This window comes from Rhineura floridana, chromosome 6, assembly GCF_030035675.1.
Source record: "Rhineura floridana isolate rRhiFlo1 chromosome 6, rRhiFlo1.hap2, whole genome shotgun sequence".
Classification (NCBI taxonomy): Eukaryota; Metazoa; Chordata; class Lepidosauria; order Squamata; family Rhineuridae; genus Rhineura; species Rhineura floridana.
Window position 1 is genome coordinate 94,428,936 of NC_084485.1, and position 26,603 is coordinate 94,455,538.

Consider the following 26,603-nt stretch of genomic DNA (forward strand, 5'->3'; position numbering starts at 1 on the left):
GTTGCCTGGCAACTGGTTCCATTTTTTTAAAAAAAAATCAGAAGTGCAATTATTTGTATTTTCACTGGTACAATGCAGCTGAAATACAAATCTTTGTTTGAGCAGAGTTATGCTTTTGCACACAAGTTGGTATAAGGCAAGCAGCACAGAGGAGAGCAGCTGGAAGTTGCTTGTCAGCTTACAGAAAATGAAATGAAAGAAGAGAGGAAGATATAGTGGGCATGGAGAGGGGAACAATTGACACACCCACCTAAAAGAAAAAGGAAAGCAACTGCAAGCACTAGGAATATAGTGAATATATTTTTTCTTCCCTTTTTGTATTATCAGTGGATTGGGTTAGAATGGCTTTACAGAGGGAAAACTGTGTCATAGCTTCTGTTTGCCAGTAACGTAATGTGAATGATGCAAATTAAAAGGAGATGTGAGTAGCACCAAAAACATAGTAAACCATCTTGTAGATGAGTCCTAGGAGAGTCTGAGCCTCTGCAAACAGGAATTATGCAGGAAGAGCACAGTCTTTCATGCTTCATGGATTTTTGGGGGGATATTTGCTGAGACCTTTTGTGGGCCCCATAGAAGGCATTTTTGCTTGCAAAAATGTGTATCTTAGATACAAAAATACATATATGAGTATAAAAATACATGTCTTATGTGAAAATGTGTATGAATTCATGAGGAGTTAAAAAAACAAAAAATCTGCTGTGGAAGTGGAGTGAAATTAAGATTGGAAAAATGAGGAACTAGGAGAAAGTGAAATGGACTCATCCCTCCATATATGTGAGCATGAACCAGCCCTCAGTTGTACCCCTATGTCCAAGATTCTTGCTATTGCCTTCCATGAACCTATTTCTACCCTCTTTCTGAAACAGGCTCCTCCCTACATGGATACCAGGCCATCCCTCCACTTTCTGGTGTCACGCCCGCCATATCACTCTTGTGATGTGCTACTGCTATGCCACCCGCCTGACTGTGGAAGAAGATGAATTGATCCAGAGTCTAAGGCAGGTAAGGCAACATTCTCCAAACATCCCCTCCTTCTCTAGCAAAGTGGGACTATCATACTCACTCGTATATACATGAGGGATTGCTTGATTGTATTTAAAGTCCACAGGACATCCCTTTCTCTCTGTCTGTCTTCCACCCCCTTTCCCATTTTTCCTGACCTTGCTACCCTCATTTGGATGAGAGTCACATGAAATTAGGCCAAAGGCCCTAGGGTCACTTGTTTTCCACCTCATCATGTCTATGGTCTTTGCATGGGGAATACTAGGTCCTTCCTTACATGCCATTTTCCATATTAGGGCAAAAGAGGAGCATTATGCCAAGCGCAGAGCAGCAATGTCTCAAAATGCCGTGGGAAGATTTGGGGGGATAGGAGGAACACACTAGTTGGCCATCCCAATTCTAAGGAAAATTAGCTTTGGGTGGGATAATTTGGAGTGGAGATGGTGCCCATGGCATCATCCTGACACACAAGTTTCTCCACCCATGCTTTTATTTTAATTTCTTTTAGCGTGTCAGTACTTCCAGCTCCACAGAGCGCTCCTTTAGCCCTGTGCCTCTTCTCCTAAAAGCTGACAAACAACTCTAATATTGCTGCTCCCACACTCTTGGTTTGATGTCTTTTTCTTTCTCCCTTTCTTTTGGGGTGGTGAGAGGGATTTTCTGCTCCCCTCTTCAGAACGACTGAAAATCAATCAGTGAAGAACTTAAATTTCCTACAGTGGATTCTCTTCTTAGCACAAAGCGTTACATTATGGGGGTACAGAACAGACTTTGCCATGCCAACATGAATTTGCTCCTTTTAAAACATCTGATATGACATTTGTCAAGTATACCCATATCATGCTCCTTATTTACTATGAAAGTCATTTCGCTTCATGCTTTCTATCTAGGAAATTTATGTGGAGGACTTCTCTAGCATTGATTGGCCAGCCCATAGGAACAATGTTGCCGAAACCGATTTGCAAGCTCCACACAGCTGGATGCTGGATGCTGCTTATGGTAAATGGTGTTGGAAATGGCTCATCTTATTTCAGGAGTTCAGGCCTTCAATGTAGGCTTCCGAGGGTTTAGATGATATAGACAGGAAGAGATTTCTGGTGGTATTTGTAAACAATTTTAATCAGAGAATGCATTGTCTAGGAAGAAGACATGGATGTTTTGCATGCCTTTGACATGAGCATATATCCACAGACACACAACCAAGGTAGCAGTAGTATAGCACCCTCCTACGGGGAATGTGTTTTCAGAGTTAATGAGATTAAGTTAAGAAGTTGGATTTTACATGAAGAAGATCCTATGAAACAGGACTTGACCGGAATCCTGTCATCTCTACTTCTGCATACAGTATTCTGTTATTTATCCCCAGTTTTTGTATGCACTTTGTATCAGTGTGACTAAGAGAATGTGTGATTATTAGTCCATTGTTATCTGAACTACTATATTATAGTATATTCAGCATAATCTCTGTTAATTTCTCCCTTTTGCTGTTTTCTTTAATACACTGAATTATCTGTTACTCCATTATTTTGCAGTTGTGTGCGTTATAGCATATATCCACAGAAACATACACATTTTCAAGTTTCCTATTATCACCCAATGAGTTAGCAGGAAGAAAAGAATCAACTCGCAGAATAAATGTTTGTAGCAAATACAAATAAGAACCTTGCTTTGTGAGCAAGAGGCCTGAACCATGTCATATACACATGCTGTTGCTGACCATGGTGTTATGGGTTTTGTTGTTTTGGAGCCATTCATAGTAAACATCACTAGGATTTTGTCTGTGAGACTAATGGGTAGTCAAGGACTTGACCAATGATAATTAATGTTCCTTGACTGAGGGCCAAAACAGAGGTGTGATTGAGTAAATAGCAGGCAGCTATATATCTCGTTTTTCTTTAACTAATTACAGGAGCAGGGAATTCTGAATCTCACTGTGAAGACAGCGCATGGGAAGGGGAGCCATCTTTTCACTTCCCCATTGAGATCAGAATGGAGATTCCCCACATGCACACATGCGCAAACTGTCTTCACAGTGTACGTCATGATCCCCTGCCCTTGTAACTGAAGTAAAACGAGACATATAGCTGCCTGACGCAAGGATGCCAACAGGATTTTCTGGGCTCAGTACACTGTATGCAGATTCGGCCCTCTGACCCACTCACAAAAGAGGACACAAATTTGCATATGAATTGCATGATAAGCAAATTGGTGCCCCCCTTAGCAGGTACAATGGAGCCCCCAAAATAAAGGGGTATGCACATTTTGCTTCATAACTTTCTAAGAGGGCTAGATACTTACTTTAAAAAAAAAAGACAGACTCAGAATCTCAGGGCCTTGCTGGCTATTCATCCAGTACATCAGTACCCCCTGCACCTACCTCTCAGAGGTCCTGGCCTGATGTCTTAAGCATAGGTCTAGTTTTGCCCTAAGATGTTTTTCTCAGTATCCTAAAAATTCTTCACCTCTGACCTTGAATGTGTGTTATGTTATGGTTTATTTCTATGCCGCCTTTTGGCCAAAAGACCCTCAAGGCGGCTCACAAAAAATAAACACAAATACAAAATACACATCAGAAAAGAATACAGTGTACAAAAATTTAAATAACAAAATATTAACATTGTTAAAAAAGCATTGTGCATGAGAAAGAGAAATCAGTATTGCGTGATCTCTACAATCAGGACCAGCAGGACACAGCTGGCTTCCTTGGCAATCCCAAAATTGTCTGGGTGAGGGTGAGGGGAGCAGCAATAACTGTACTCTGTAATGTTGTGTTATTTGTTTTATGACACACACCCACCAGCCATTTAGTAACTGGTGCCCACAGCATTTTCTCAAAATTCAAAATGTGCCCGCTGGTCCAAAAAGGTTGGGGACCGCTGGACTAAGCTTTTAGCTAGCTATAAGGAAAACACTGCAGCTGGTGGCTTGTATTAGGAGAACAGGTGGCAGAGGATGGCAGAGGAAGGGGACTTCATTTTTCATCACCGCTGTTACCAGCTGAAAAAAGGGCTCAGTCACCTCTTGGTGGAAATATCATGTACATAGGTCAGCAGGCCAGAACAATTAGACAATCCATTATGCATAAGTCTTCACAGGAAGGCTGAATAGCCATCCAGTTGTCACTTGGGAACAAAGGGCAAGAAGAATGGCAGGAGGAAGAAAGTGACAGAATCCCCTTCTCTTCTCACCTGAGATTCTGGGTACAGGAACATCAAGTTCATTAATACATTTTGTTATGTCTACTTTAAATGAAAAATTATTTAGCATGGAATAATCAATTACTCAACAATTTTTCTTTTTCTTCTAAAAAGTAGTTCAGACGATTCACCAACTTCAGTTTCAAAGGCTACTTTTAAACACCTTCAGTACAGTAGTTCACTGTTCTCCTTGCGCTTGCTGAATCAAGCCAATTTAAACTATGCTGAACTTTAACTTGGTCATTCACATTCCACAGTCAAATGCAGGATGCCAGTTCATTTTTTGGGTGGGTCAGTGGAATGGTTTCTCGAAACCCTGCTTATTAGTCTGTAGAATGTATCACATATTGGAATTGCTTTTAAGATGCTTTTAAAGCTTTTTTTAAAAAGATGTTTTAAAAGGTAGTTTTTTAAATATGTTTTTAAAGATGTTTTGTAATATGTTTTAAAGTCTGTTTTTATGATGTTTTAGAGTGTTTTTACCGCTTTTGTTTGCCGCCCTGGGCTCTTACTGGGAGGAAGAGTGGGATATAAATCTAATAAATAAATACATTTAATAAATATGAGAACTAGTGGGAAGACAGAGAAACAGTTTTATAGTGCTTAATTAAAAAATCCACCCCAATTTGCTGCTCTGCTCATAGATTGCAAATTTGGAGGAGCGGCATTTTGCTGACTCTCTCTGTGTCTGTGTGTAAGTAAAATCTGCAAAAGGTTCATGGAAATGGGAAGCTTACAATTAGTGGCAGCCAGCAGCAATGGCAGTCTTTCCAGTGAGTTAAAACTGTTTCACTCTCTCTAGATGCAATTTCCTGATCCAAAAGAGGGAAGTTTGGGTTTCAGGTGGGGGAGGGAGAATATTTTGGCACTCCCTTTGTTGTTGTTGTTGTGAATAATAAGAATAATAAAATTTCTATCCCACCCTTCCTCCCAGGAGCCCAGGGCTTTTGAGGGGAGGGAGATTTGGGGGACGGGATCTGTAAAACATTTGTGGAGGTGGGGAATTACAACTGATGGTAGGCAAGGCCCTTTGGTTTTTTCTTTAATTGTAGTAAAATATCCTTTTTTTCCCCTTTAAGTATTTAAAGTTAAACAGTGTTTTTTTGGCAGCCACTGGCTGGCAGCCACCATTTTCATCTACCCAAAATGTCCTAAATTCTGGGGAAAATGGTGCTTGTCGTAAAAATGCAGCCACCATGGTGGGCACAATTTGTGTATGGCAGCTGCTCTTCCCAACTTCCCCTGAATTTCTTGGAATGATGTTATGTCTTTGGAATTCTGAGGAAAAGGAAATTATGGCAATCAGCTGGCAACTCTGAAAAGAACTCACTTTTAAAATAGTAAAAGAAAAAACAACAACAAAATAACCACAACCACTGACAACCATCAGTGGTAAGACCCTCATTCACCCCCCTGTTCCTTTTGTAAAATTTCCTCTGAAATTGTGGGGACTAAAATTCTCCTTCTGTTTTGAGCCAAATGTTTGTTCAGAGGTAAGCTCCATTGAATTCAGTGGGCCTTACTTCCAGGTAATTGCATATAGGATTGCAGCCTAAAACACACAATGAACACCATTAACGTGATTGCTATTTTTCTAGAGTGTTTCTCTGATTCCTTCTGCAGCAACATTCAATTGGTATGAGAGATACCATTTTACCAGTCTCAGAAAGAAAGCCATAGCAGAAATGCAAGAACAAATCAAGGCTGATGACATATTCTCAAACTACACCAATTCTAGCCCGGTAGGTCCATTGCAAATAGTGCTCAGAAATAAATGTACCTGGAACTAATTCCTTTTGATAGCATAACATGTATTCTTTCTCCTTAGGAAGCTTTACCTCAGATCCCAGTTTATTTCCAAACTGAGAGCTCTGCTTAAGGTTTGCTTGCTCTACCCACTGAAGGAGTTTCTGTGTTTGGCTGGTGACAGGCAGAGACGTAGCCATGGCAGATGTGTGTGTTAAGAATGGAGGGTTTTGTAGAGGGAAATTCCTAACTGTAAGAGTTTTCTCCTTTGTCCTGTAGATCTGTAAATCATTTCATGTGATAATATGCTGGTATGTTGACGGAGCCAATTCTCCAGCCCTTCAAGAGCATATCTCCAGAATCTATGACTACCTTTGGTAAGGTTGGCGAATTTATTCAAACCCAGCTTTGTAGAGTCCTAAATATGGTCTTGCAAAAGTGCAATTTTGTAATCTTGAATCTATCTGAACCAATCCTAAATAGACAGATAAATCATTATTGAGAAATCTTAAATCTGAATTTACCCCAAAATCACAGGAGGCCCAAATCTGTAATCTGATATGTTCAGTTTTTGGGTTAAAGAGAGTAATATCCCACACATAACAAACAAATTTAATTAGCTTTCTGGCAATAATTCAACAAAGTATAGCACAATGCTAGTTATATTCCACATATAATGTATGTAATGAAAAGTTAATGTTGTAGAAATGTAATAATTGTAACATGAAGTTTTGTAGTCTGTAAGTCTCAGGTGGGGGCTGTTGGTCAGTGACGCAGGCTGTGAGACTCACAGACAAGGTTTTTTAGCAGAGAGAGAGAAACATGAAGCAGAAGGGTTAAGCTGTGAGAACAGAGTGCCAGACATTCAAGGTCAGTGGCTGACTGGAAGTGTGATAAGGTGGGAAACTTGCAGGAACTCAGTGTGGGGGACGAAATGTCAATGGAGAGAGCTGTGTCTAATGTCTTTGCCTAGTAAAGACTCTTACAAGAAACTTGCCTGGCCTATCTTATTCCTGTTCTAAACGGCTCTTGGATTCCATCCCTGTATGATCTACACACGCACACACGCAACACAAGCTTGGCCTGATATATAGTTATGGGCTTGACTTGCTAGCTGCAAGGTTCTTCCCCCTCGCCCAGGTTGCAGAAAGAATTGATTCCTTTGAGATCGTTAATATTCTTACATCTTCAGTTGGAATTGTTGATGCTTGAGCTCTTGTGTCTATACTTTGCATGGATTATCTTGCAGTAGCATCTAAGGACCATTTCACATTATTCACTCGTGACGTTGGGTTCCAATCTTTCCCATTGTCTGCCAGATTCATGGCAAATATCTCTTGCTGCATCCCAAATGCTCCCACGTGAAGTGTTCTTGAGGCATAAGAATGTGTATATTCCATTCCCTTCAGCTTTGCCAGAATAGACAGTGTCTTGAAAATGTAGATTTGTTTGACTCCTTTTTTTAAGTAATCCCTTCAGCTGCACAATATGAACACCATTAAGACACTTTCTCATCTAATGAGAGAGAGGAGAAGGGTCTTCTGGTCACAAAAGCAAGGTTACTCTTCTTAAAACTCCTTCATGGTAGTGGGGTGGAAGAGAATTTTGATTCAGTTTGCATTTCAAGCCAAATTTATGAAATTCACACTTTCCAAAACAATATGAATACCAAAACCCAGCCATTCTTCAAAATTCGAACTTATTTGATTTTTGCAATGCATTTTGCCAGCTAATGTTTACAAGAATGCATATATTAGGGGAAAGTATGCATAAAATGAATATATAACAAGTAAAAATATGTTATGACAAGAAATGGCTTGCAAAAAATGTCTACATTAGTCAAAACTCCCTACAAAAAATGTTTTTATTAGGGGAAATTTGTTCTAAAATGCTGGAGCTTCGGCTATGGGGCGGTATACAAATACAATAAATAAATAAATAATGAAGATTGAAGAAAAACTGCAAATTGCTACAGAAATGTGGATCACTGAATTTAAGATTGGAAAAATGAGAATCAGAGAACTGAAATTGTCAGATATTTCCATCTCTACATGCTAGTATTGTCAAACCTTGCTCTCCCATTATGTAAGGATGTTAGGGAGCTACATGGTCTTGCATCTGCTATAATCTCTCCTTTTTATATCCATGCAGGCTTGGACAAGATGGTATGCTAATGAAGGTAAAGTAGTGTGGACCCAGAAGTTGGGAATTGCTATGGCCTTCAATCCGCATTGTTTTGATGGCTAAAGAGCCCAGTTGCCTCCTGGCTATCTGACAGCAACAGATGCTTTTAAGTAAAAATCAAATGATCAGGAGATCCAGTCATGGATCTCCTGCATAATGTGTAGCTTGGCCCCAAGATTAGGGTTAGGAGGTAAGTTATAAAACAGCACAGGCTCAGGTGGCATATTTTTAAAAGGTGTACACATTTCTTGGGGCAAAAGCTTTCATGAATATGTCCATGCATATGCATAGTTATTTGCAGTTGGAGATATATATTATGATGAGTGCAGAGAGAGAGAAAGCACAGCAAACATTGGCGTCAAAATGACAGAGATAATTCAGTTCACTAATAGGCAAAAAAGCCTTGCAGTTTAAGAACACACCTACACCCAACAGATATTTCTATCAAACTTTAAAAAGCAGGGAAATTGGGCAGCTATAGTGGGTGCACCAGGACAGCGGAGACCTGACCTCCTCTTTCATATATTGTACTGCCCCACAAATTTGTAAAAATGCAAACACAGTTTGGTTGGTCTTTCACAGTCCAATCCACTTGCTGTGTAGCTTGGAAGAATTTGGTAACGTGCCTCTGAGCCTCTGGTGAGTGGTGGCAATACCTGCAATCAGCCCAAATAACAGCAACAAGACTTGGGCTGCGCTGATCTTATTTTAGCAGGGAGGAAGCAACAATATTAAGACAGTTGATATAGTTCAAATAGTCACTTTAAATATGTTTGATTTACTTTGCAATTTTAGTGATATAGTAAATCTTTTCCTTCTCCTTCTGTTTCTGTGAATATGTGAAGTACAGCAACACTTTGCATAATTTACACTAAAAAAACCTCCAAAACCAATTGTGGAATAATGACAGTACCTATGCTGCAGAATAGTGTCCAATGGACATGAGGAGCGTCTCAGTTTGCACAAGATAAAACAGTGGGAGGTAAAATACATTGTGTTTGCATTTTTACAAATTTGTAGGGCAGTACAGTATCTCAGTATCCCCTGGTGCATTCACTATAGCTGCCCAATTTCCTGCTTTTTAAAAGTTTGATAGAAATATCTGTTGGCTACATTGTTAAACTGCAAGGCTTTTTGCCTGTTAGTGAATTTCTCTGCTTTTTAATCCAGGAGCTAAGAAATGGGATCCTGCGCAAGTTTGCTGAGAATGGATTGATCATTTGCATGCTTATTGAGTTCAGTGGGATTTACTCCCCTGCAATCATGCTTAGTATAGGTGAAACTAACCCTGGAGGATGAGGAGGAGAAGGAGGGAGGACTGGAGTGGGCAGGGGAGGAGAAAGAAGGAAGAGAGGAGTGGAGGAAGAAGGGAAGGAGAGGAAGGGAGGGGAAGGAGAGAGGGGAGGGGAAAGGCAGGTCTGATAATTTGCATGCTTATTGAGTTCAATGGGATTTACTCCCATGCAATCACACTTAGAATAGGCAAAACTAACCATGGAAGAGGGGGCAGGAGAGGGAGGGAGGGAGGAGGAGATAGGAAGGGGATGGGGAGGGGAAGGGAGGGGTGAAGGAAGTGGGAGGGAAGGGGCAGAAGGGAGGGGTTAGGAGGGAGAAGGAGGAGAGGGCAGGTTGGATCATTTGCATGCTTTATTAATTCAGTGGGATTTACTCCTGTACAGTCATGCTTAGGAAAGAGGAAACTGATCTGGGAAAGGGGGAGAGAAGGGCAGGAAGAGTAGGGGTAGAGAAGAACGGGGAGGGGTGAGGGAGGGGAGGAGATTGGGTGGGTGGGCCCTGGGATCCCCTTCCTTTGCCAGAGGAAAACATTGTGACCAGTATCACTGTTTTTCAGGGTTTTCCCCACCTTTTTATTCTACAGCAGGCGCATGTAGCCTCCCACCCACATTTAAACCAAAGCTGTTCCAGCCACACCAGATCTTTATTTTCCTTTAGACAGTCATGGCTTCCTCCAAAAAATCCTGGGAACTGTAGTTTGTGAAGTATATTTAGAGTTGATAGGAGATGCCCTATTCCCCTCACAGAGCTACAATCCCCAGAAGAGGGGCTGACTGTTAAACCACTCTGGCCACTGGAGCCCTGTCAGGGAAATAGGAGTCTCCTAACAACTCTCGGCACCCTTCACAAACTACACTTCCTAGGATTCTTTGGGGTGTTTTTCCAACAGGCAAGAAAATTCAAGGGATTCCAGAGGCAATGAGCACTCAAGTGGGGGGGGGGAGATATTGAGTGAGAAATTGGCCAGAGTCAGATGCCAGGGTGGCCTGAGCTCTGGGGGCTCAAATGTTAAACAGGTCGATCCCACCTGTTGATTGGGAGGCTGAGGTGGCTGGGCATGGAGGCCCTACCCCCAGTGCTGTGTTTGCAGGCATTTGGAGTGGGGGAGAAGTGCGAGTGGAAAGCAGTGGCAGGAATAGGATGGGTCCTTACTGCTCTACGCACAACATGGGGAAATTTGGAAGCCATTCAGCCAAGGGTTCAACAGCAAAATGAGGAGGTTGCTGCACTCAAGGAACAGCCAACTGTCCTGAGGGGAGCATTGGAGGCTGCCCAGGGGAGGAGGGAGAAGGCTGAAAAGAGAGCTGCAGTAATGGCTGTTTGGTTTGCTAAACTGAAACATGAAAAACAGGCAAGGACGTGGCAGTGCATACCTAGCCCGCATAAAGTTTGAGCCCTTATCACATCCCGGGAGCGGGATCCAGAAACCTGGGATGGAGATATGTGGGACTCTGATGAGAAGTCTGATGGAATGGGAGGATGAAAGGGAGCCGGAGGTGGAGGTGAGACCCTTAGTCACTAATAAATCAAAGGGGCCACCTGGAAATTCAAATGCAACTCAGACAGCTAGAACTGTGAGGGGCTACACCTCTGCTCCAGCTGATAAAAGCCTGGTTTTCCTTATATCAATCAGGTCATGGGATCGCAGACCTGGGACGCATCATTCACTGTTCAAGGTTTCTTGGAGGTATCTTTTTCTATTGTCATCTCTTCTCATTTTGTTTTCTCCATGATAAGTCCCCTGGTCTATTTACACATATAATTTAGAAGAATAAATTGGCATGTAGATGGTGTGTGCGTGATTCAACCAAAGCACACACATACGGCTAAACGGAAAAGACACCTTCTCTTGTAACCGGAAATCCAATAATCTACACATATTCATTTGTAGTATTTTAATTTCATCTTTATCTCTATAGCAAGACTCCAGATGGGATTCTTGTCAGTTTCTGGTTTTGGGAGACAGAGTGCACAAGACAGGTGCTCCTTGCTCCCTCTGCTGAGTCCCTCATGCCCCTGTTCTCTCAGCTTGGCTAGGCTTGGAAACTGATCACTGATGGAATCTGAGACTGAAGCTCCAAAGCAAGAAGATGCTTCTTCCCCTTGTTTGCATGTCTGGTGATTCCCTTTCATCTCAGCTAGACTGCTATGAAGTTGGAGGAGGAGAGAAGTTAAGACTGGGTGTACTAATGCAGAAATGAGTGATACTCTGGCCCCTGCCATTCTCTCTGTCTTCTATATTGGTGGGCAGTACACAGTGCTATATAATAGTGGTCTAATTTGAATCCAACAGAGATTGGAATCTTATACGTTTTGCTATCAAACTTGACAGAAAGCAGTCTTACTGAGAAAAGATACGTTCTGGAGGAGACAGATCAAATGCGGTGACGTGATTCACACCATTTACTGTGTTAATAGCCATGCTGCTAAAATCTTTCTTTAAAGGAGTGAGAATATTTTATTTATTTATAATAACATCCCTCCTTTCTGTTAAACATGCATAAACACCATTACAACCATTAAAACAAAACAAAATCTATGCAGTATCAAAATAAATCTTATCTATCAATTGAACAGCATTAGCAGGAAACAGCAACAATGAAAGCAACAAAATTAATTATCTAACAAGTTCATGGGAGAACAACAACATAGCACCCTAAAAGACAGTAGTGTTAGTGAAATACAAATGTTACTGGGGATGATGTTCCATTAAATGGGAGCTACTGTAGAGAAGGCTCTGGCCCTGTTTGCCACACTAAAATTATTAGTGAAGAATTTGTGTAGCTGTCCAAAGTACTGCTTTTGTGTAAGTTGCTCTGATTCACTCTGATGATTCTCTCGGTGACATTCTTGAGTCAGTACTGCTGAACCATAACATCTTTCTTTTTTCTAGGCTGGGGTTCAGAACAATCCTGACTATGAATCCTGTCTGAAAAAAGCCCACGTATACTTGAAAGCCTCTCAGGTGAGGAGCTGAGCTGGAATAACATACATGAGGTATCAGTGCTAGTTTTAAAAGACTGCTGTCTCAGTGAAAGAATCATGAGGGAAATATTGGTTTCTTTTTGCAAAGAAATAAGAGCTACCTTCATGTGTTATTCATGCAAAGGAGATACTAGATGAACACGGGCAGTGATCCACTGCTTGATCTAGATGATCAAGGGCAGCTTCCAAGGTTGTGCAGCTTCCCCTGGCCTTGCCTCTGATGTCCATGCATTTAGACTTGGATGTCTGCATAAGTAAAACCCATTCACAGAAACTTCTCTTTAAATAGGCATGAGCATCTGCATAGGTTGAAGCCTAAGATGTGGATGTTGGGACTGGAAGAAGCTGTGTGAGCCACAATGTGACTCAGCTGCTTCTTGATTGCGTGAAGACTAGGGATGGAAAGATCTGTCCATTTTGGTTGTCTCCGTTTCTCGTTTTCCCAATCTTAAATTCAGTTCTCCACATTTCTGCAACTGTCTGCAAATTCTTTTCAATAAAAAAATTATCATGAAAATTCTCTAGCTTTTTAGTGTGAATTTCACCTAAGAAACATATTTTTGTAGGCGGTTCTGACTTACATGCATATTTTTGCAAGCGATCTCTCATCATATATGCATTTTGGGTGTTATTTTCACTCATATTCATTTTTATGCACACTTTCCCCTAACATATGTCTTTTTGTAAACATTGTTTTGTTGGCGAACTGCATTGCAAAATTCAATTAAGTGTGAATTTTGAAGGATGGCTGTGTTTCGGTTCTCATATTGTTTCGGAAAGTGCGAATTTGATAGATTTGGCATGAAATGGAAACTGAATCGAATTTCTTGCCCACCCCTAGTGAAGAGCTATTCAAGTAAGTAACATGTGAGGGGGACTCTAGAATTATAGGTTTCTAATTTGAAGCCATGTGATCATTAGTGTCAATTTAGTTCTATAGAGTGGCTTAAATTCTGTGTAAAACCTTGTATATCTACTGCAATTTCCCTCAACAAATCTAATCTCTTCTTTAGATTGTAGATAATCCACCCAACTACCAGAGATATTATCGGCAGATGAACAAGGTACATTGAGAATCACAAGACATAGCTAGCAAACAGGGAATTTACAAGAGTTAATTCTGAGAAATAAATGATAGGAATGAGAGGGCTAAATGTTTTAGATTTAATAGTTTCCCATATTGTGCAATAAATGGAGTCTTAGGGTTGTATTCAGCTGGCCTACTCAAAATTGAAACTGAGATTAATCAGACCCATTGAAACCAATAAACCTAAGTTAGTCAAGTATATTAAATTCAATGGGTCTACCCAGAGTAGGATTAGTACTGAATATCATTCTTGTTGTTAGAAAGTGCCCTTTCTGAAAAGCCAGTTGGTAACCAGATACATTAGAGATGGAAGTCAGAATAAAGTTGTTGGGGAAATCTAGTGTGGTTATAATTTGTGGGATTTCTTTCTCTGTTCATGTAACTGGAATGAAAAAAAAAACCACTCTTCAGTTCGTTCCTTAATTTTTACCAATTGTATCCGTACACCTGGAGAAGAAATATAAATCGATCTCCTTGTGGTTCCTTACTTGGCCTCTTCTTGGGAGGAGAGAATATTTTTTTCTTATATCTTTTATTATTGTTGTTGTTCCTGGGGCATATCCCCAAACAGAAAATAGAAGTTCTGTTGTCGTTACTGAGATAAACTCTTCTATTCCTTTGTGGAGGGTGTTTGAAGTTACTCACTTTTCTGTTTCAATCAATGCATTAGACTCATTGTTGATGGTGTTACTTTGTTGATTTTGTTACCCTAATGTGAGGTAAAGTCACACCAATTTACATATTCAATCTTCCTGATACTAATAAAAACGTTAAGAATTAATGCATCATATTATACTATCATAAATGATATAGAATACTATCTAAAGGTCCAAGAAATTTCATGGGCATAGAGCAACCTTCTCCAACCTTTGGTTCTGCAGATGATGTTGGACTACAACATCCAACATCTCACAGGAGCACCAATCAGCATGGTCAGAAATGATGAGAATTGTAATCCAATAACATCTGGGGACCCAAAGGTTGGGAAAGGCTGGCACAGAGTATGGTAAAAAAAGGTGTGTGTGGGAAAGTATATGCTTCAGTTTGTAATGATCTATAATTAATTAGGTCTAATATAGGATAGCCTCTTTCTCTCTCCATTGGTAGGAAAAGTAGTCTTTTATATATTCTTAATGTCTTTTACACAATCTTAATCTCCAGGGCGGATTCCCCTTCAGCTATCGAGAGAATGATTGGATAGTCAGTGACTGTACTGCTGAGGCAATGAGGGTACTGATGCTGCTGGAGGAAAAATGCCCCTTCATAGAAGATCATGTGGCACCTCAGCGCCTCTTTGATGCTGTCAATGTGGTAAGATTGCGAAACACCAAGAAGAGGAAATGGAGAGCAGGCTTGAGGAGCATAAGAACACAGGGAAAGCCTGTGGATCAGGCCAGTGGCTCTTCTGGTCCAGCATCCTGTTCTCACAGTGGCAAACCAGATGTCCATGGGAAGCCTGCAACAGGACCTGAGAGCAAAGAGCACTCTCCCTTCCTGCAGTTTCCAGCAACTGGTATTTGGAAGCATACTGCTTCTGACTATGAAGGCAGAGCATAGATATAATGGTTAATAGCCATTGATAGCCTCTTCCTCTGAATTTGTCTAATCCTCTTTTAAAGCCAACCAAATTGGTGGCCATCACTGCCCCTTATACGAGTGAATTCCACAGTTTAACTATGCGCTATGTGAAGAGCTGCTTTCTTTTGTCTGTCCTGAATCTTCTGACATTCAGCTTCATTGGATATCCACAAGTTCTAGTGCTATGAGAGAGGGAGAAAAACTTTTCTGTATCCACTCTCTCCATGCCATGCATAGTTTTATACACTTCTATCATGTTGCCTTTTACTTGAGGAAGCTTCTGAGGGTATCCTAGAGTCATAGCATTCAGTAATAAAGCTGCTGAGAATATTGGTTTTATGGGATCTTACTCCAAGAAAGTTGGTGGATCTGGAGATAAATAATGTTTGATAGAAATAGTCAGATAAACAGATTCTGCCCTGAAATCCTCATGATTTTAGTAGCAAAGAGCAAGGAGACTTTCTAGGGTCTATCAAGACAACAGTCTTGCCATCCACCAAGATCTCCGTTGGCTTATTATGGTGACAGAGAGCCAATTGATATGGCTACATATGTGTGGAGGGGCATTTTTTTGTTTTGTTTAACTCCATTTGAAGCAAAGAGATTGGTTTGTCAAGAGCACAGGCTCTAAATTTTATACGCCATTGTAACTGGGTAGAGTGGCAGTTGAATTGTATTTGGTGCTTGTGGCAAAGTCCGCAGACTATTTGCAAACAGCAGAATCCTGTCCAGAGTTTAAAATAATATATATATATATATATTTAAAAGAATGGGAAATGGTCATGTGACTTATTCTAAGAGTATCAAAGACTGTTGTTGCCTTGGATAGAAAAGAGCAACTAAAATTATCAAGGGACCAGAGCAACTCCTCTATAAGGAAAGGTTGTAATGTTTGGGGCTTTTTAATTTACCACACAGGAGTGGCTTGTGGGGCAGGACAGGAGGGATCGGCATGTGCCTATGAGTGTAGAGCAAGTCACATCATGTCCATTCTGAAACTCCGTCTCTCTCCGCACCAATCCCATTTTATTTTTTTGTAGATGCTGAACATGAGGAATTCCAATGGTGGTTTTTCTTCTTATGAAACCAGGCGGGGTAGCTGGCTACTGGAGATAATGAACTCCTCAGAGTCATATGGTAAAAAGAAGAGTCTTGCTATCAGAACAACTGCATTAGGGAATCTTGTGTGAATTTCTGGTCATCTTCACAGGCAAAGCCTACTGCATAGTTTTGGGGACTGAGGCCAGATTGAAGCCATGTGTTTGAAGGCAGTTTGTTTTGAGGATATGGCATTGGCAAATTTTAATATTATTCAGGAGTCCCCTCTTGGGGGGAGATACTGTCAATGCTGATAGGCAACATGGGCTAAAGCAAAGCTGATGATTGGGTTCTGAGGTAGGTAGGCAAAGTTCAGAGGGGCTAGGGGCAGATGGCGTGATACAAGAAGATAGGATCAAATTGTGGACATGGTGAGGCAGTCTGTGTGGCTACTGAAGCTTAGTTGCTCAGACTGATGAACCGAGATTACAGCAACAGTTACACAAAGCCAGCTAGGAACCTATTGGCTCCTCAAGTTACACATGGTCTGACTGCGCTGATGAGCTGCACTGTCCTCTCTGGCCATTACATCAGTGGCACAGCAGTGCAGCGAAGAGCAGTAGTGATGGGAGCAAGGCACCAGGGCTGTGCTGCCAGAGTCCCCAGTGTGAGTCCTGTGCTCCATTACAGATATTTGCAGATTGGGTCTGGCCTTGAAGGTAGCCTGGAAACTGCAGCTGGCCCACAATGCCACAGCATCCCTCCTGATGACAGTGGGGAGCCAAGAGTGCATAAATGACCACACTGTGTCAGTTACAGTGGCTGTCAATGAGTTAATGGGCCCAATTCCAGATACTACACCATCTGGGACTTGCTTATTTTAGAAACCACCTCTTTCTCTCTCTCTCAATATGACCCTCTTTGTAGTCTTTGGCAGGCAGGGGGCGGAGGACTCTCCAAAGTGCCATCCTCTGGAGAGGGTAGAACTGTGACTAAAAGGGACAGAATACATGCTAAGCCAGAGGTGGGGAACCCTTTCTCTGTCAGGGGCCACATTACCTTTGGGGTATTTTTGGGGGGATCACATGCCAGTGGCGGGTGTGGCCTGAGCAACTACTGCTCTCTCTCTCTCTTTTCTCTCTCTCTACTGCTCTCTCTCTCTCTTTCGCCACCCCTTTTTTACTCACTCTCTTTCTCATTCTTGCTCTTTTCCCTTCTCCCCACCTACTGGGCTGTTAGGGGAGATGCACATAATTCTTGCCAGAGGTCTGAACTTATTTCTTGCAAAGGGCTTCGGCCCCTCTACTTTCCATCACTTCATTTGTTTCAGCTCCCACCCCCCAATATTTTTACCCTTCCACATTCCTGGTTCTTTCCAGGCCAGGGTCTGTATGTTTTCCTCTTGTTGCCAGTTGCCCACCCCTGCGCTAGGTCATGAGAGGGTCTCCCTAATAGATCTTTGCAAAACAACCACATGCATAGACCATTTTTTTCCTATAGGTTTTTGGTGAATGAAGGAAGGATAGGTGCGAGGTGTTGGATTTTGGCCTGTTGGCTTTTGTGACTTTCCCCCCCTGCTGTTGTCTTCACCGCTAGGTTTTTGCTCCTTTTTAAAAAATATAATATTGTTTGTTTATCTTTTGGGACAATGTTGTTTTATCATTTCATAAGCCACCTTGAATGGTGGAAGAAGCAGGATACACATATTTTGAATAAAATTCTTCACGTTATGTTTTTCAGCTGACTGTATGGTAGACCACACCTATACAGAATGTACTTCATCAGTAATGCAGGCATTGAGACATTTTGAGAAAAGATTCCCACACCACCGGGTGGATGAAATCAGGTAAAGGAGTGGAGGAAATCCCCAGAAGCTGAGGAGGATATTACTGTTACAAATCATAACATGATATGCTTAGAGTTCAGGAGTTGAAATCACAGACTGTACTTTTTGCATTTAATTGCCATTTAATTTCAACCTGTATATATATATATTAAAAATTATACCTATCTGCTTATATACCTGACAACCAAGGATCATATGGTACATCTGATGAAGTTGACATTGGTCTTTAAAGTGGCATAAGGCTTTTTGTTGTTTTTGGTGCAACAGACCAACACAGGTATTCTTCTAATACATATACACACAGCATACATGCTGTTTCTGACATGGAAGTGATACTTGTGGAGGATGTCCATCTTGTGTGAAGCTGCTCCTGATGGTTTAAGTATTCTTAAAGATAGATGAGGATGACTCTTTGTGTTCATTGGTCTTCACTTGGTAGGCAGGGACCCATTACTGAATCACAGCCTGAGCTAAGGTGGGTCACAATAGCAACACTACCACCATACAAATACATGGTAAAACATTAAGAAGTGGATCCCTAAATCCATGTTTGGGTTAAACGCAAGGAGGATCCAAGTTCTGAAAAGGTCGCAGGCTGCTTTAGGCCATTGAATGTCATTTTTACAAGGGATTCACCTGAATTGTAGTCTCATCCATAGCCTGTTTAGATGGAAATGTAAGAAGACTCCTTTGTATCTTTCCAGTGACACTCTCATTAAGGGTTTGCAGTATTGTCGTGATATGCAGAAAGCTGATGGCTCCTGGTTAGGGTGAGTGACTTACAAATATTGTAAGGGCTCCTGCTGGGAGGAAGGGTGGGATAGAAATCAAATAATAATAAATAAATCAAATATTGCACACTGAACTTGGCTGCAGCACTTGTCACTGTAGTTTCCAACTGGATGTGAGCACTTGGAATTGTGAAATTTGGACTTTGTTACTAATTAAGCTTTAAAACCGTCATCTTTTAAATGAGTTTCCTACACAATAATTTGGGAGAAGAAAGAAGAGACTAGCTAGTGCAACATGCCTTTTCATTGTTTCAACCAGTGGCTCATCCAATTAGAGGGAGTGCTGTGAATCATCCTTCCACTTGCAGGATATTTGACAGGCAGCTCTCATGTTGTGATAATCACCTAAGCCTTTGTGATCAGTGTTCCATCTCTAAGCAGCCTTGTGTGCAATGTGACACATCTGGTGGGACTCTCTATTAACTTTAGTGTCACTCTCCAGCAGGGCTCTGCTGGCTGTTGCTTCCAGCGGCAGACCTCCAGAGGTCTGGAGCAGCTTGCTTTTTCAGTATTCTCTATGTACACAAATCTATTCTGGGATGGAGAGTAAAAACACATACACGGAATGCGATTTCTCATGGAGGCACAAATTGTCTTACCACTGTGGAGGGGTGCACTGCAGCCTAGCTCTACGCACATAAAAGAAAACACAGGAGCATCCAGTCTCTTTTTTGAGGCAATGGGTTCCTCAATAAGCAGTGAGAGAGCAATTAGCAGTTTTAAGTACAGATCTTATCCCGGTCTGTGTCTGTGTTGGAATTGCTTTTTAAGATATTTTAAAAGTTGTTTTTTAAAATATGATTTAAGATGCTTTGTTTTAATATGTTTTTAAAGATGTTTTGCTTTAATAAGTTTTAAAGTTTTTTGTTTTTAAGATGTTTTAAAGTGCTTTTAGTGTTTTTGTTTGATGCCCTGGGCTCCTTCTGGGAGGAAGGGTGGGATATACATTTAATAATAAATAATAATGTGATTAGGAGGCCCAGTTCCTTGAGCTTTGTGAGGTTCTGGCTTTGTCAAGGAGTTTCACAGCAGATTTGTGATAGCGTAGGCATGAAGACCCTCAGCTGCACCCCTAATTTCACTATCTTGAACTGAGTCCTATCTGTGGATGGTAAAACTTTGAAACGCTGCTGCTGAGAAGATACCTTCACGTTGCTGGTTCACTGTTTTGTGTGCCTTATGCAGGGATGTGGTATGAAAGTTTTGAAGGAAATACATAAAGGTCAAATGAAAAGTCCTACTCAAAGGATGGGAACTGTCATCTGTTTCAGTATCTTGTATTCTGTGGCTAATGAGTTTTCCCTCCTCTACAGGAGATGGGGTGTATGTTTCACATACGGCACTTGGTTTGCACTAGAAGCATTTGCATGTATGGGATACATTTACCATCATGGGTGAGTAAGCAGCCTCTCAGGCAGAACATTAGTACTCATGCTCCAATGGAAGGAGGAAGTCGAATCTCCGGTAAAAGGGGTCGAGGTCCACTCAGCCTTCCATCCATCTGTGGTCAGTAAAATGAGTACCCGGCATATGCTGGGGGGGGGGTGGGGGTAAAGAAAGGCCGGGGAAGGAACTGGCAATCCCACCCCATATATACGGTCTGCCTAGTAAAACGTCGCAAGACGTCACCCTAAGAGTCGGAAACGACTCGCACTATAAATGCGGGGACACCTTTACCTTTTAGGAGTAAGGTTATTTCTAGAATCATTTTAGTGGATTTACCTTCCAACATTGGTACACAATAAAGGTAGCTCATTGTCCCTCTTCCATATTTTTCTAAAGCTCTGCAAGAATCTGCCTCTCTTGAGCAGAGATGGTTTGACTGTGATGTTATTGTGACCCAGGTCAGGGGGGAGGGCTGGCAGGGGGAGGACTCTGACTTTGAGGACTTGAGCGAGAGATTGAGGGAGGAGGTCTTGCAGTGTCCCCAGATTCCTCCTTCCCCTGTGGGAACGCAGGGAGAGCTGTCAGAGAGCTGTGGAGGGCACTCCCTCTGCTCCAGTGGTGGAGGAGACACCTGACCAGTTGGCAGATTCCCAGCCGGACATCCAGCAGTTTCCCACGCCCACCCAGACGGCCAGCCCCCCTCAGTTGGAGGGGAAAGTCGAGGTCCAGCCCCTCTCCCCCCCCCTCGCAGGATTCAGAGGCACAAAGGAGCAAACGTTTGCACGGGAAAGGGAAACCTATTTAAGTGGGTGGAGGCAAGGAAGGGGTGCTGAGTCAACGTCTGCAACTGGAGAGTAGGTTAGTCAGTGTCAGGGAAATAGTTCCTAGAAAGCATAGTTAGATGAATGAGTCGAAAGCCTTTTAAGGTTGATGTAACTTGAATAAAATGAGAAAGCTTTACTGAAACGTGTGTGCCTGCGTTCCTCGGCTCTGAATGGGACAGATGTGAGACAAAGTGAAAATATCATTAGCAGTAGATGTTGTATGTTTTGAGGAGTGGGAGACAGTATCAGGCAGAATATTCTGTCTTTGCACAATGAGTCCTCAGAATGTTAATGCTCATGTGCATGAAGAACTGACAGCCTAATCCGCTATGTATGCTTACACAGAAATAAATCCAACTCAGTTCAGTGGGATTTACTGCAGGTCAGTGTGCATAAGAATATTTAGATGCAGCCAAAGCCCACAATGGAACAAAACCAAATGAGGCATCTCATAGGCTATTATCTCTCTCTCTCTCTCCCTCTCTCTTTCATCTTTTATAGGGTGGCATGCAAGGAAGTGACCAAGGGCTGTGAGTTCTTGGTCTCCAAGCAAATGAAAGATGGTGGCTGGGGAGAGGAATTTGAATCCTACAAGTTATGCAAATATATTCAGCACACAGTATCCCAGATCCACCACACTGCCTGGGCTCTGTTGGGGCTGATGGCTGTTGGGTAAGTGCAGAAGCTGCAGTTATGTATCTTAGCAAAGGCTTCTGTCTGCCTTTGCCCAAGTGATTTCTGCAACTGTTAGAAAAGCCAAAACCAGATTCCCCCCACCCCCGAAAAATCAATGCCTGGCAGTGAAGAGTTGGGCTGTGTCAAGCAAGATATGCCAAGGGCTCATACTTCCAAGCTTTGGCAGAAGTGGGCTGATTTGTCCTGAGTCCATTCCCTCTGAAGGCATTTTTACAAACATGTCATCATCCATAGTTTGAGTACACTGTATCACTTGCCGATTCTTTGTTCGGGGCCTGTTAGCCCAGATGGGCTAGCCATGGGAGATGCAGCTACCAGAGCAGAAAAGCAGTGATCTGAACCTCAACAAGAAGAGGTAGCTGTTTCATGAAGTATCTCTGGTTGTGCTTCTTTTCACTGGGTACCATTATGCCTCAAAATAACATAATAATAAAAGAGCTATGTCTGTCACTTTTTCTCTCATACACACAGTAACAGTCTCTTCTGCCTCTCATGCCACATAGCTAGTTTTTTTAAACTTTAGAGAGGACTAAATTCTCATGCAGTGTGGTACATACATGTTCTAGGTGTTCCTTAGCCCAGGCAACTGTAGTCTTGCCAAAAAGAAAGGTGATTGAGACTGTCTTAATTCAGCTGAACTTGGTAAAGTGTACAGATCCTCTTCTCTCTAGAAATAGCTATAGTGATATGCTGACAAACTAGTGACCAGTATTCTGTTGGCTTTGCAGATATCCTGATGTTCGAGTTCTGGAAAGGGGAATCAAAGTTTTGATTGACAAACAGACATCCATTGGGGACTGGCCTCAGGTGTGTTACAGCTCCCCCCCTTTTCTTAATCAAATATCCTCATAGTAAGGTTGCCAGGAAGAATACATTTCAGCTGTCAAATGCCTGAGTGACTGGGAACATCTTATATTCACCCTAAATGCTAATAATGTGGGGGACAGATGCACCTTACCAGAGAGGGCATTCCATAAGTGGGGATGCAACTGAGAAGGCCCTGTTGTGGGTCACCACTAGCCCATTGTTATGGACTTTGACCATGGCCGGTATATACACGACTAGAAATAACAGCAAGTAGTTAGAGTACAGGTGGCTAACCTGTGGCCTTCCAGATGCTGTTGGACTCCAACCCCCATAAGTCCCAACCAACATAGCCAATAGTCAGGGATGGTGGGAGTTGTAAACATATCTAGAAAAGCAGCCAACACCCATGTGGCAGATGTAGGGTACAATTAAAAAGCAGCAAACTGCCCATTCATTGTTATATCATTGTTATAATTGTTATTTTTACCATGGAATATATATTTGGCTTTTCTGCCTGAGAGGTCAAAATGTCTTTAGCCATCTCTGCTACATTTTAATTGACTTCGGTCTCTGATTCCTACTTCTGGAACAGGGGTTACCAACCAATGGGCACATTTTGAATTTTGAGAAAGTGCTGTGGGCACCAGTCACAAAATGGCTGCCATGGGGGCATGACAAAACATGAAAAGGCTGTTGGGGGTGGGACACAGCATAGCACACAATTACAGAGAGTACAGTTACTGCTGCTTCAAGTCCCACCCCCAGGACAATCTCAGGTTTACCATGGGAAGTTAAGATATGTTCTGCTGGTTCTGACTGTGAAGATCACACAATATTGACTTTTCCTACACGCGTGCGCGTGCGCACTCTCCCCCTCCCTCCCTCCCTCCCTCCCTCCCTCCCTCCCTCTCTCTCTCTCTCTCTCTCTCTCTGATGCTGTTGCTGTATGATGGGGCATTCCCCAGCACCAGGCAAAATTGATGGGGGAGCCCCACCATACTCACTGTCTTGCATACATGTACACACTCACAGTATGCCTGCAGACTACAGGCACACATGCTTCTCTCTCTCATTCACTCTCTCTCTCTCTCACACACACACTTTGCATATACATCTCTCCCTCTCTGCCCAAGTGCATTTCTCCCTCTCTCTCACAGACCACACGTACACAGAGACTGCATATTAATCCCCCCTCTCCTCTCTCACCCCCCCATAGACCACACTTACATGCATAAGCTTCCTCCGTCCCTCATATACACACATTGGTGTCTACCGGAATTTTTTTTGGGGGGGGGTGATTTTTCCAGGGGGACAGCAGCAAAGAAAAACACTGAAAGGGTGTAGGCTAATTTCTCAAAAATTGACAAGAATGGAGTTGCCTCACACAGGATCTACACATGCTAGAAACATACTTTTTTAATGAAAGCTGGGAATCTGGGGAATTATATTTCATCCCAGGGGCACCAAAACAGGCCTTGGAGAGTGCCATGGGCACCCAGGTGCCAGACTGGTGAGCCCTGTTCTATAGCCCTGTTTGCCAACCAAGTGTTTGGTGATATGTAGGAAAGAGACTGTTGCTCTTGAGAGCATTTCCCATGCTGCGGTAAACATCCAATTACTTTGTGTCTTGGTTCTCAAATAGGATTTAATCACTGTAAAATCAGGACAGAAGATTGCATAGTTTGTTCAGGGCATTCCTCTCTTGCCTCTCTCCTCAGGGTGACATTGCTACAGCATTCTACAAAGCTGGTACTCTCCACTACAATGGCTACCGAATCATCTTCCCTATTTTTGCACTTGCCCGCTTTACCCGCCTTTATCCTAGTAGCCTTGTCACTAAAGACCTTCTGAACAATGGATCTGTACATTCGGAGCAGGGTCAGACTAGAGGATGCTGAGCAGATAGAGATGCATTGTCATTCCTGAGAGCTTGTACTTCCACCTTCTCAACATCACACAGTGCTTTATTTTCTTGGTTATTTATCTCTCTGCAGTATATGCTGTTTATTTTTTATTTTTAAAAAATACAATGTTAATTAACTTGAAACATTTATTTTGTGCAAACATCTTTAATTCATCTTACTTATTCTCATAACCTTCCTGTGAGATTGGCAAGGTGGGGAGGGTGTTGGCAACGAAGCTGGGAGATAATGCCTTTTCTTTGCCAGGCTAACTGATCTCAACAGCATTTGTGGCTGGGAATAGCTTAAACCATCACATGAGCTATTGCCCACTCATGAACCACAAGGGTCATGTGTGGACTGAGCAGGTGAGGGAACTATCTGCTGAACACTTGTGAGTTTGCTATTCGGTCAGTCCCATAACATATCCACTACTTAAATATAATTCATAGATCTTAGAATGAATAGTTTCAGTCTGTAGCTGGTTTACTATTTGGTGTCTTCCAAGTGGAGCCTGCGCATCTCCCAAAAGCACCACAGCGGAATATAACAGGTGGAATCTAACAAGTATGTTTTAGTCTCCCTTTCATTTGTTGGTAAATTTTTTTTTGTTCTATTTAGTTGTTGGCCTCTACTAAAAGCTATGTGGCAAACATCACACAGTGATGGGCAACCAGTGGGACATACAACAATTTCTTTCTATTCCAGAAAAAGGATTTTCTACATTTAATTTCATTACCATGTCAAGTAATGCCTATTAAATTGTGGAGATGTTACTGCTTGTTATATACAGCTACTGCAATATGGGTCTGGTTCACATAGAATTTTAGTGCAGGTCTGGTGCTACTCACAGCCCCTTTTAATTTGCATGATTCACATGATGTGACTGGCAATCAGCAGCTAAAACACAGTTTTCCCCTTTAAATCCGTAGTAAAAACATGCTGTTTTAATCCAAAAAGAGAAGGTAAATACATCTCCAGTTCGTATCTCTAGGGGCTTGTAGATGCTTTACTCCGATGCTTCCCCTCTCCATGCCCACTCCCTCCGCCTCCCTTTGTTCATGACATTTCCTGTTTGGCTGCTGGCTCCAGTTCTGCAAGCCTGCTGCAAGCGGTGCTTTATTTTTCTTTCCCACCCCAATCTGTGCACAAAAGCATAACTCTGTTCAAGCAAATATTTGCATTCCAACTGGATTGTAGCAGTGAAAACACAAATAATCGCACTTGGGGGGGGTTATGAAACTCCGGAACAAACTGAGCATGCTCAGTTGCCAACATAAACAGAGGAAGTGAAATCTTGACCTTAAGAGGGCATGGTCATTAGGAAGCTGTGTGATCAATCCTTTCCCTTCAGTGTGAATGAAAAGCACCAGGTTTGCAGCTGGCTTTGAGCCCCCTATGTGGACTGTGCAAACAGAAAATGGAGGTAAAAGCAGCGTTTTTAATACGAGGTTTTGCTCCCATGTGGATAAGCCCATGGTGTTGAGCAGTGAAATGCCCTTTTCACATTGAGCAACTCACAACTACTTCATAGTAGTAGCAACAGTTTGAAATGAAATGAAATCTGGCACAGGAAAATAGTGTAGATGTAGCCTTAGGGATAGTTCCTGCCTGTTAAAAACTGTCTCCATTTTCTTCTTTCCACTTTTCTAGAATGTAGGGGAAAGGTCTGAGTCAATAAGCTCCTGAATATATGACTGTATTTGATTATGAATATGACTGTATTGTGAACTTATCTGGTGATTTAATTATTTGCTCTAGAAATGTGTATCATTAATAAAATATGACCAACCAACCCCTCAATCCATTGAGGGTTAATCCTTTCAGTGACTTCAAGCTCTGGCCTAGCAAAAGGTCCATCACCACTTGGCCAAAGGGACATGACCATAGATACTATGACACCAGGTTTAGTCAGATATCATAGGGCCACCATGATTTTGGTAGAAGCTCCTGAAGTTCCAAGGGCTCATGATGCCTTCTTACCTATCCCTTCCAATCAATATAACGATTAGCATCACAAAGAGCTGCTCAGACTTCATCTGCCTCCTTTCCACTTCTGGCCCATTACTCTCTTCCATTACATCACTGCTATTACAGTACTTTTTCATGGTTTGCCTAACAACAGGACAGAGAATTGTGACAGCCCCCACAGCATTATTCTAGTTAAGACTCTTTTTAGCCTAAGGGCTCATCTACATGGTGGTTTACTGTGTGTTTGGTGCTACTCATATCTCCT

The 26,603-nt window shown here is 42.1% G+C and overlaps 1 protein-coding gene across 2 annotated transcripts in view; it reads left to right on the plus strand.

Moving 5' to 3' along the window:
* Positions 1-26,170, plus strand: part of LOC133387732 (lanosterol synthase-like) — a 39,394-nt gene extending 13,224 nt beyond the window's left edge. For both annotated transcript variants that reach the window (XM_061633123.1, XM_061633124.1), the window contains exons 7-22: positions 870-1,005; positions 1,896-2,004; positions 5,826-5,944; positions 6,228-6,325; positions 8,100-8,127; positions 11,062-11,115; positions 12,322-12,393; positions 13,427-13,477; positions 14,662-14,811; positions 16,119-16,215; positions 17,857-17,962; positions 18,667-18,732; positions 20,067-20,147; positions 21,465-21,635; positions 22,388-22,466; positions 24,185-26,170. In XM_061633123.1, the coding sequence (XP_061489107.1) occupies positions 870-1,005; positions 1,896-2,004; positions 5,826-5,944; positions 6,228-6,325; positions 8,100-8,127; positions 11,062-11,115; positions 12,322-12,393; positions 13,427-13,477; positions 14,662-14,811; positions 16,119-16,215; positions 17,857-17,962; positions 18,667-18,732; positions 20,067-20,147; positions 21,465-21,635; positions 22,388-22,466; positions 24,185-24,364 (1,597 nt within the window). In that variant the 3' untranslated portion in view covers positions 24,365-26,170. The remainder of the gene's footprint in view (positions 1-869; positions 1,006-1,895; positions 2,005-5,825; positions 5,945-6,227; positions 6,326-8,099; positions 8,128-11,061; positions 11,116-12,321; positions 12,394-13,426; positions 13,478-14,661; positions 14,812-16,118; positions 16,216-17,856; positions 17,963-18,666; positions 18,733-20,066; positions 20,148-21,464; positions 21,636-22,387; positions 22,467-24,184) is intronic.
* The last annotated feature ends 433 nt before the right edge of the window (positions 26,171-26,603 follow it).